Raw genomic sequence first — 12,242 nt, forward strand, 5'->3', positions numbered from 1 at the left:
AAATATAAATTGGAGACGGGTACAACAAATGACAGAGCAGATCATAAACATTTTTATTAAAGTTTCATATATACAGCATTGGTATAGACAATTTATTAACATAATTAATATCTATATAATATTGGTGTAGATACACAATAGATAACTTTTAAGAAACTACGATGGTAGTATGGGAGGCATTATTTGCTCTGTATCTCATATTGTGCTCTTCCTTCACAACGAGTTGCCATATTGCACTACCTCGAATAAGTAATGCTTCACTAACAGAGAAGACTATTGTTACTTATTCGCAGTGAATACCACCACCCAGATGGGACTGTTTCAAGGCTATTGGCTCATTATCTTCACAACATTTAGCCGAGGCTTTGGTATTGAATAGTTGATATGCATATGTCCTGGGAGTTTTTAAACATGTCTATAAATTGTTGATAAAAGCTGTTTCTGGTAAAGATTATTTGTTATGAACATTACTTACTTTTTTGTGTATTGAAAAAATTAGAAACAGCTGCTAAAAAAAAAAAAAAAAAAAATCCCACTTCTCTCTGATACTGGCCCCCTTTCTCAATTCTCTAATGTTGTCTGCTCTTCTTGACACACTGATTTGATACTCAAGTAAAGAAAATTTTAGAAATTATGCAACTAACACTCATGTGAATTGGTGGCAACTGTATGAACCACTCAGTTTTAGTGAGTGAAGCAGAGTTGCAATTATCACCTGTAGTAATACATATGTACTAATCACAGTATTTTGCTGTCATACCCGAAGCTTCTATCATTTGCCTGGCATTATATAACCGAATTTTATATATATATATATATATATATGTATTGGGACTTTAATTATATATTCTAATGATCGGGAATAGCCCGGTTAAACAAAAAAAAAAAAAAAAAAAAACACCATTAATCAGAAATAGAATTTATTCACAATTCTACTTTTATACATGACAAGTATTTCTATACATTACTTGTGATTACATTGATTAGATACACTTGTATCTAATCAATATAATCACAAGAAATGTAAGATTGTTTTTTGTACATTATGGCATATACACTTGTGGTAGTAAAATTTTCTTATATTTAGGATGTTTTGTTATAATTGGCTGTTTCTGCAGTTCCTTTCCTATATCCTACTGATTAAAATAGACTTACACAATAAAATGTATTGTTTTGAATTTTGAGCAGTGATACCTGTACATGTTAGAGTTACTGATCTTTCTACTACTTATGGTGTTACAATGTTTTCAATAGGCATGCTAAGAAAACATAGCAATATTAAAAAATAAGAAATAATAAAGTATATCCATATACAGTAAACTTTCCATTATAGCACTCCTGCTGTTATTGCTATCCCACTTTTAATGCTCTTTTCTTCTGGTCCCAAAGTCAATCCTGCAAAGCAATATGCATTTTTAAGAGATATAGCACTCGCGTTTAAGTGCTTTCCCACTTATATTACCAGTTAGACATAAACCTGGATACAATCCTCTTTTTCTCATGATATTTGCCTTTGGGAAAGGGATGGCTGAGACTGTACTTCAGTCTTAGCCATGAGACTGAAGTACAGTCTCTGAGACTCTACTTAACTCAAACCTTTGAAGGTAGATAAGCCACTCTTTCCTATTCATTGCCTACCTATTCATCATTAGCTTTTTATTCATCATTATTAGCTCTCCTTAGTTTTTTTAAAAATTGAACCGTATTATTTCACTTTCTTTGCTAATACAATAATTATATTGATTTTTCTGTTTGTTTTCAGTTCAAGAGGGCATAAACAAACTTCATTCATGAATAGCATTATTATATTTTATATTATGTTTTTTAACTTTCTGATATTAGAGCATTATATCTAATTATTTAATTTGTCATGATATCCTGTTCTGTTTTCTCTGTTGCAGTAGAATTTCAGCAGTTTGTCGTTCTGCTTTTATGAACTTGTTACAGTTTTCACCACACTCAAGTCTGATACATGTCACTGTTTTCTCCTTTGTAAACACTTTAATAACACTGCTATTTTCTGCTTTTTAGTTGCCTCTTCCATATATAAAAAAGGGGGGGGGAACCCAGATGTGAAATGCAATAAAATATTCCAGTCATTGAACTCTAACATGCTATTGTAGACTGGCTTTAAAAGGATACAAACCAGATGTAGTCGAGTGGTGTAGGAGCACAGACATGTTTCCTGGCTATGAAATAGTGCAACTCACTTGCATTCAGAACCAGAACATGTGGGATGCACAGGTATGTACACGTGCCTTTTACAAGTCAGTTGGCAAACAAAGGAGGAAACTTTTAGTGCCACACCATTTGGCTGCCACTTGGAAAAATACATGGGTTTTTTGAACTCTTGAAATTGAAGCTAGTTGCTGCCGGTTGATGGAATAGTGAAATTTAATGGATATTTTCTTGTTAACACGACTTTCTGAATCAACCAGTGCCAGATAGTGCAGCTCTTATTACATTTATCATGTTTATAGTAATATTCAAGAAATGTTAACTTTAATTTAATAAAATCTTTTTAAAAATTTTCATTCTTTTTAACAAGAGGGTGGCTAATTTTCATCAATATACTGATTAAAATTAGCTTCCCTCTTTTACACATTCATGCTTATAGTGTCCTAAGGCCAGTCTCCTCTAAATCTGTGTAGCAGGAGTTTACTCTGTTTAGTTTTGTAAAAAATAACATAGCTAGTCTCAGTTACTAATTCCAGACTATAGTCTGGAATTTGGTTTAGTCCTGCATTTCGTAGAAATGTAAGTATTTATCCTTCCCAATAACAAGAGGGCAAGCTATCTTTTGCTTTAAGAATGTGGGTTGCGGTAATTTTTTGTTTCTGAGAACAACTCTGTATCATTCTCATCTTTTTGTGGATTTTTTCAGCTTCAGCCATTCTTCAACCTAAGTAGAAGGGTTGTTTGTTGTTATGTGGTCCCACAGTTTCATTATTATCTTCAATTTTGGTGCCACTCTTGCTCATGATCAGTGTCACACTATTGATTAAGATTTGATCCACCTACATTTTGGAGGTGCCTCCGTAGCCAGGTGGGAAGGAGCAGCAGTGCATTCTAATTCATGTGATTCTAGTGATTCTAATTCATGCACACTTCTTGATTAGACCGGGGTTCGAGCCTGTGACCACCAAATACGGAGGATGAGGAAAGGTCAGGGAATGACCACCACCGCATATCCTCGGAGCAATATGGCCTTAGTTGCTAATGCTCCTAAAAACCAAATAACAAACATAACAATAACCCACATTTTGAAAATTGAAAACATCATTTACTATTTGAAAACAGCTTTCAATAGAGGATTCCCTTTCATTTCCACAGTGTAAATTTGGAGATGTCTGTTACAATTTGAAGGTAGCTTTTGATAACAGGATTCCATTTCCATGCTTTGTTGAGTCGAATTTTTAATTAACATCTCCATGGCATCGTACCTGGCTCCTCAAGAAGAAAATCTTGAATATTTTATCCGTATGTTTAATGTCATTTTTAAATTGTTGTCTTTCTTTGAAATGAAACAAAGTGAAATTTTTGGTGATGTCATCTCCTTCAAGCACCCCCTTGCATAGCTTTCCCTTATCCATTACATAATTGGTCCAAACTTATTTATTCTTTCCTTCTTTTGCTTTTCACAGCTTCAGGCTCTTTTCATTATTGAACTTAGAACTCTGTGATTACACCCTGTTAAAGGTTCCTCTACTGTCAGCCTTATGATATCATATGGATTAGATCTGGAATATTCTTTCCCTCACATGCTTAATATAGATAATCATTTGGTTGATTTAAAAATTTCATCCCCGTGGTGAGTTTCCAAGAAATAAGGGACAAATGGAATAATAAGACAACATTGGAAATGCCTAAAAAATTATAAATATGTATGAATCAACTGCTGCAATATAATATTACACCTCTGTATAATGCTTGCCTCTGTCTATTTTTAGTCAGTTTTTTTAAAAAATATTAATTTTTTTCACCATTAACATAGCTTAGTTTAGTAAAAATCAGAATTTAGTGGGATATAATAAAAATTTCAGAAATGATTCATTTTTATATTTCAGTCATTTAAGAGGATTGCCAAAATTTTAGGAACAGCTTTAACAGATCGCCCTGATTTGAGGTTGGATATACTGGCATCATTGCGGACTTTAATAAACAAAAATTTTAAGAATGGTAAGAACGAAATTAATTTGATTCCTTAACATGTTTTTTCTTGATTTCTATATTAATCTCTCCAGAAATTAATAATCTGAGAGACATTTTGTGAACAATTATTCTGTCAACCAGTAAGCTGCTAAAATCTTAACACTTTACTATTTGTCAGTCCATATTTTTCTATAGGCTCTTGAGCTTTCCAGCCATGTAGATTCTAATTCATGCAGAAATTTCTCTAGAAGAGTAGAGGTATGAAAGGTATTTGAAAAGTTTCTTGCTACAATAGAAAAAGTCAAGCAGTTTGGAAATGAATCAACTTTTATTCAACATAATCTCCTCTAAAGACTCAATGAAATGTTCCCTTAGCTATTCTAAACCTATTATATAGAACTCACTGACTTGATCCACTACCTTCTCTTGAACCGCATGTATAAAATTGTATGTCAGAAATATATATATATATTGGTACATTTACTCAGGAAATTTCAGTAACAAGAAGAATAATATTCACATATAATTATGTTTTTGAAGTTGATCAGTTTCAACCCTTCATTGTACAAAAAAATTTAAGCCATCTACGTGATGGTGGCTGATGGTCATTCCCTTCAAAATTTAGTATTCATTGTGCCATTCCACAGACAGTTGTTTCATTTCTGGATCTAGCAATTATTCCATCTTTTACCATGGTCACTGTTTGTCTGAGAAGCTTGTTTGTACCTTGAACAAATTTCATAAGGATCACCTTTGAACATTTTGCACATCATTTTTCCACAAAAATTGTGCAGAATTGCATGCAATTCTTGGCAAAGTGGATAGAAATGCGAATGTGATATATTGTGACATTATATTTTCATTAGAGTTCCATTCAAATTCATTGTAATGATGTTTTACTGCAGTTCATTTCAGCAGTCGTTTTTAATAATACGAGCTGTTCACAAATTGCAGGTCCTAGTTCAGACTTTGAATTTCATTGTGAACATATTTTGAATTATATGTACTAAAATGCATATAAAACTGTATCATTAATCAGGCTTTTTAATATATTACAATTTGAATAATCTGATATTATAAGGGAAATATACTGTAGCTTGTTGGCAGTACTGAAATACATATGACCTTTATGTATGATTTTTCTCTTGTATAATAAGACAGCTTGATGAACAGTGATATAAAATAATAAATCAAGTATTTATTTCTAATAAGTTGAGCACTGTCCTGTTACTAATAAAAATCAGTATTATAAATTATACTAAGCATTTCATAGCCTCTGAGGAAGCAGCTTAGGAATATAGGCGTATTCCTAAGCTGCTTCTTCAGAGTAAATTAAAAGCACAGTTTTAACGAGTAATATTGGCAGTAAAACAATCTTAATTTAAAACTGAAGAAGGATAGAAACTTAGTAAAGATGAAATTATCTTAAGAATTAGCTGTACCATTAAAGTTAGGTAGATGAAATTGGAAATGATAACAAGGTATATACAGCAGTACATCTGCTGTTTCAACTGAATTGTACAGAACTATAGCAACAACTGAATTAAGATCAAAATTCCTCATTTATTTTGTGAAAACACAGGAGAACTTTAGATTATAAAACTCAGATAAGCAAGGTCGGATTAAGGATGAAATAGGCTCCAGCCATATTTAAATTTGAGGCCCCTTTAATATGCTGTATATATTACACACATACATATAAATACGAATACTAACATAGGTTTTTATATTTATATTGTCAATAATAATTCCTTTATAAAAATGTAAACTAAGAGGTCAAAAATGTTTTATAACTTGAATGATACATATTTTACCATCATCCGTAAAAATTATTATTATTAGAAATTTTTATCACTACTTTAGAAAATGTTTATGCTGAAAATGAGGCTCCCAGTCCTGGCCGGTTTGGCTGTAGTGCTAACACGGTCCTGCAGATAAGAATGGCCAAGGTGATTCCTATTGGAGTTTGTAAAACAAAAAAAAAAAAAAAATCGGCTATTCAAAGCTCAATATAGTAAATATTTCTATTTCACCTTATGATTGTCTTCTATGTGCCAGATATATGGATTGTACTAATCCAAAATTAAAACTTGATTCATTGATAGATGGAATTGAATCACTAAAGAAGCAAGCAGATGCCCCCTAGAAACAAGTGGGGACTTGTCAGGATTCAGCTATCTAATGACCTGCTAGTTGTTGCATGTGTGGGGGAACTGATCAAGTGCAAGCTGCTCTGGTTCTAAAAGAAATAGTTTTATTGGGGATGTGTATTTGCCAGGAGCTAAAATCAATGATGTTATTAGTATTGTCATTTGGGGGGGGGGGGGTAAAAGATGATAGTATTGTGTTTAGAATGAATGACAATTTTTTGGATATACAGCAGACTCTCGATTTACCGGGATCAGATTAACCGGGACACTTTAAGACTAAATTTAAAAAAAAAAAAAAAAAAAAATCAAAATTCAAGTAATAACTAGAATAGGTATAAACAGATGTTTTGCAAGTTGTAAATAAGCGACAAGAAGCGGCGTTATAAGTCGTCCTTGGGAGATTAATGTACCTATTATCTTGCAACCCCTGCTGTCTTCATACCCACCACTCAAAAAAAAAAGGAAAAAAAAAAGAGAGACCAAATGTTTAGTTTGTTTTGGTGCATTGTGTCAATTGTTGTATTTCATTTAACTGCAAAAAGACATTGTGTTTTGTTATTTATGTCAGGGATGTAGAAATTTTTTTTTTTTTTTTTTTTTTTTTTGTTTAGAAATCGCAAAAATGATGGGCAAAGGAGTTGTTTCAGTTAAACGAAAACTTGAAATTATTCAAAAGTTTTAAAATGGTGCATCCATTAAATCTTTAATGATGAACTATTATAATGTTGGTGACAAAACCATACGCAACATCATAAAAAATAAAGTCATGCTATTAGATTTAATATCGACATCGCAAAAAATAAAGGGGTGCAATACATTGGACACGCGAGTAGTACGTGGTAAGTTTTTTATCTATCACCATATTTTTTACTTTGGTTGCTGAACATTTTTCGATATAGTTAGTCCCTGACTTGCACAACTTCAGACTTACGTAATTTTTTTTTTTAGGATTGTAAAATTTAAAACAAAAAAAAAAAAAAAAAAAAAAAACCATAAAATAAGCAATCAAAAACGAAGATCACAGCACGCACAAATTGCACAAGTGAGATACAGAGTAACAAACAAAAAAAAATAGGAAAGAAGAGAGGATTCTTACAATTTTTTTTTTTTTTTTTTTTTTAATATGACCGAAGATTTCAGTGAAGGGGACACACACATTTCACCATAATAACGTAAAAATCCACAGAATTGCAGTTATCGGTATTTTCGCAAATGCAATAAGACGAGTTTACTACCGTCTATAATTAGATGCACGAACAGAAAAGCCCAATAACACGGAAAATGCAAATTGTTTTTATTGTTTTTGGTAGTGACCTCCAGAAATGTGCTTTAGTAAAATGTGAGCTCACGCAGGGTGATAATAGTGAGTTTTTGCTTTAACCCTGTGAAGTTCTTTACAGAAAATTCATTTTGACCGTTATCATGGTGCCGACTAAGAGAATCTAGTCAAGTACTAGTAAATCTACCAAGAAAAGGAAAGCGATCGATTTGGATCAGAAAATTATTATTATTGTTATTATCATCATCATTAGCTATAAGGTGCAAGGAAGCCTGAAGCTTTTGCTGCACCAGCCAAAAAAAAAAAAAAAAATCCTGAGCTACCCAGAGAGAGAGAGAGAGAGAGGGAGATATTGTCAATAATAATATAGTAGCAATATGTTATTAGTCATTCCCGAGTTACGTAAAACTCGACGAAGTAAGAAGTACTGGAACATATCTCTTACGTATGTCGGGGGCTTCTGTATTTTTGGATTAACTGGGAAATCGATTATCTGGGATTTGTTTTTTACCATCTATTCTGGAAAATCAAGAGTCTACTGTACTGAGAACCTTGCTGAAAAATGCTGAGAATTAAATCTTCAGTTCTGCTAGGTATGATAGGAGGGATTATGAGCTGTGAAAGCCTTGAGGGACACTTTCAAGGCTTTTTAGAGGAAATTTTTAGTAACGCCAGCACTTGGAAGGAACCTATTTTGTAGAGGCAGAATACATTTGAATAAAGATGGTGTATGGATATCATTGAGGATATACTCAGAGAAACTTCTAGATAGGGGATTCAGATACGTATGAGGTGCTACCCAAATGTTCCCAAAATTTGAATGTTGCATGAGAACTACATCTACGCATAAGAATTTGAAACAAGCTTTTGGTAATAACGCTTTATGCCAGACACAGATCTGCTACTGGTTTAACTGTTTTAAAAACTGTCGAATGTTGGTTGATGACCACGATCACTGTGGGCATCCACCATCAAGCACCACCCCAGAAAATGTTGCAAAAGTTCAGGCAGCAATCCGTGAAGACCATCCACAACATTTGTGGCATTGTAGGACTGTCGTACGGCAAATTCCAGCAGATTTTGTCGGACCAACCGAACCTGAGAAGGTTTGCAGCCAAGTTCGTGCCATGGTTACTGAGTGAAGAAGGAGGCACCTCCGTAGCCAGGTGGGAAGGAGCACCAGTGCGTAGCACACGCTTCTTGATTAGACCGGGGTTCGAGCCTGTCACCACCAAATACGGAGGATGCAGAAAGGTCAGGGAATGACCACCGCATTTCCCGGAGCAATATGGCCTTAGTTGCTAATGCTCCTAAAAACCAAATAACAAACAACAAACAACTGAGTGAAGACCAAAAGTAGCATTGCAGCATGATCTTCACGGATGGGCCAGGAGCAATCAAAACTTCCTTTCTATGGTCATCACTGCTGGTGACAGGAGTTGGGTATATGGGTATGACCCAGAAACCAAGCAACATTCATCCCAGTGGAAGAGCCCATCTTTGCCCCAACCAAAGAATGCCTGACAAGTGAGGAGCAATGTGAAGTCCATGGTGATCTGTTTTTTGGACATTGAAGGGATTATCCATAAGGAATTCATCCCTCCTGGCCAGACCGTCAACACAAAGTTCTACTCTGACATTCTGAGGTGGTTAAGGGAAGCCGTCAGGAGGAAACATCCAGAGAAGTGGCTCACAAAGAACTGGGTCCTTCGGTCCACACCTCGCTGTTGCACAGTTTTTGGCATCCAACAACATGACAATGTCCCCCCCCCATTTTTCTAGCCACTGAAATCTCAGGAAAGTAGGTGGCAGGGCCTACCAGAGTAAATAATTTCTCAATACTGGTGTACCCGGTCTGCCTCCACAGGGCCAAGTGTGGGTAATGTTGGACTCCAGCAGGGGTCTAGCGGCTAAATGGCCAGAAGAACAATATACACAACACTACACTCATACAATATCCATACACTTAAATATCTAGCCTTCCCAGTGAACTGGTACACCTACAATGAAAGCAACGCAGAGATGGAGGAAACCCCTGGTGCCGTTTGATATTAAATACACTTTACACTTTTCCAGATTTAGCCCCCTGTGACATGTTCCTCATTCCCAAGAATGAAAATCAAGCTGAAGGGTCGAAGATTCGGTAGCGTAGAGGACATCCAAATCTAATTGCAGGTGGTGCTTGGGGGCTTTCAGGACTCATCCAAATCATGGGAGAAGTGCTGGGATTGCTATTTTTGCTTTAAGGGGACTACTTTGAAGGTGATGGTGAATAAGGCCCATGGTGAGTTTAATTTATTTTATAAATACATTTCGGGAACTTTTGGGTATCTTTTCGTGCATGCACGAAAAGTTCTTGGGATGTTTTCAAGTTGCTCGAGTTATTGGAACCAGAGTTATTTGTAATAAAGCTAACAGAAATTGTGGTGTTACCCAAAAATTGGTGATTATGAGTTTCACTATGACATATAATATATTTTGGAAAAATAGGCAAGCTGAAATAAAAGGAATTTTCTGGAATTCAAATCCGGAATTTGGGGAAATTAATTAACTGATACATGTTTTTGATTGCATCATGTTCCATTAAAGATAAGTAATAAGTATTTTATTTTTAAAGATATATTTTTTTAAAAATTCCAGTGTTATTTTTTTGTAGTAATTTTACTCTGCTCTGGGCAATCAAGTCAAAATAAGAAAAAATAAAACTTAAAAGCATGTATATACAAACTTTTCATTTTTATAAAAACAAAAATTCCACAATCAAGCTGACATACATCTGGTAAACTTGCTCCTGAAAGGAAATTCCTTTTGTGATTGAGAGTTTTTTTGATCTCACTCAATCCTAGCATAATGTTGAATGGGAATTTTCTTTCCAAGATATAAATATGGATATACAGTCGAACTTGGTTATAATGAGCATCAAGGGACCGACAAAATTTCCTTGTTATAACCATTACTCGCTATATCAGTAATAGCATAGACGGAGAAACCCCTGGGGCCGTTGAACAATGAACACTTTATATCACTGATGAGTTAAATCTACCTCCTAATTTTTTTAAATTCTCAGTAACTTGTAGTAAAAAGATAGATTCAAAAAACAAAAGAAATATTAGAGAGAAAATAATAATATAAGTAAAAATAATATAAGAAAAAAATAATATATATAATTTACGAGTTTTTTCCTCAAGTATCAGTAAAATCGAAAATATGAACATTAATTGCAAAAACGAATGTTAAACATTCATAAATACCACATTCCAAACCACTTGCGTGGCTATACAATACAGCGTACCCTGCTTTACGATATTAATCAGTTCCAGAGACACCCTCGTATCGTTAAAATATCATAATGTGAGCCCAATAACACATTGTTTTTTGGAAATTCTTTTCAAGATCTCGGAAGTTGAAATTTTTGCTGTATAACTGAGCTATTTATCTCTCTAAAAAGTTTTAAGGTCACGAGCATGACCTTAAGGCCATATAAAAGGTCGTGAGCATGGTTTGTAAATTGTATTAGTTACCATCTGAAATCATTAAAATGTACTACCTTTCATCGTTATTATATGTTCCATTATAAGAATCAATTTTAAACGCCTTTGTGATATTTTTCTAAAGCACATTACTGGAGGTCACGGCCATAAAACAATAAAAACAATTTGCACTTTCTGGTTTATTGGGCTTTTTGGTTACTGCAAGCAGTTATAAACAGGTACTAAACTCGATCTTCTTGCATTTGCGAAAATACCAATAGCTGGAATTGTGTGGTTTTTTTACGTTATTATGGTGAAATGTGTTTCCCCTTTACTGAAATCTTCAATTGTATAAAAAACAAATAAATTTTCAGAATCTTTTCTTCATTCCTTTTTTTTAAGCTTTGTAAACTTGTTACTCCACGCGAATCGTGTTAGTTGCAATTTGTGTGTGCCGTTATAAAATGCTTATGCATACAATCATGAAATTTATAATTAAAAGAGAAGATTATCTTGGAAACAAATGCCTCTTGAAACATTTCTGAAGAAGACAACTTGTGTAACAAACCAATGAGTTCCGAGCCAATAATGAGTGATCAACGAGTGTGCATTTAGTCGATGATGATGAAGAATAAACATTCTTTAACATTTGTAAGTCGTAAATAATTTATCTATTATTATAATTTGCTTGCATTTTACAAGCTGCATTTTCATTCCTTTGGATAAATCAATCATTGTTTAAACATAAACTAATTAGCTAACTAATTTCATTGTTGAAAACGTAACCGCTAATTTTAACCTTATGTCTATGGGAAATAAATTCCCGCTTTACGAGTGCACGCCAGGAACGAATTAACTCGTAAAGTCAAGAACTACCTGTATATACATACATATTATTTGTATTAACTACAATAAACTTAATATTACACACAAGTATATACTAAACACAGTTTTTTACTGTGTTTAGTATATACTAAACACAGTTTTTTCTTATTCTGTAATTAAAAACAATACTATTTAATAATAAACACGATTTCAATTAGTCTTTTTATATGAATCTTAAAATTGATGTTTGTTTTAAAGATTTCACTTTGATATTTCTTAAGTTCCCCCTTAAAACACTCAACGCGTCATTACTTGCCTCAGTTTCTTCAAAAAAAATTGACTAATGTATCCATTGCACCTTGAGCT

The 12,242-nt window shown here is 33.7% G+C and overlaps 1 protein-coding gene across 1 annotated transcript in view; it reads left to right on the plus strand.

Moving 5' to 3' along the window:
• LOC150078438 (RRP12-like protein) overlaps positions 1–12,242 on the plus strand; it is a 496,297-nt gene that overhangs the window by 231,152 nt on the left and 252,903 nt on the right. The window contains exon 18 of the mRNA XM_090384563.1: positions 4,068–4,179. Within this exon, the coding sequence (XP_090240689.1) occupies positions 4,068–4,179 (112 nt within the window). The remainder of the gene's footprint in view (positions 1–4,067; positions 4,180–12,242) is intronic.

This window comes from Mastigoproctus giganteus, chromosome 11 (assembly GCF_048544385.1).
Source record: "Mastigoproctus giganteus isolate SK-2022 chromosome 11, ASM4854438v1, whole genome shotgun sequence".
NCBI classification, from domain to species: Eukaryota; Metazoa; Arthropoda; class Arachnida; order Uropygi; family Thelyphonidae; genus Mastigoproctus; species Mastigoproctus giganteus.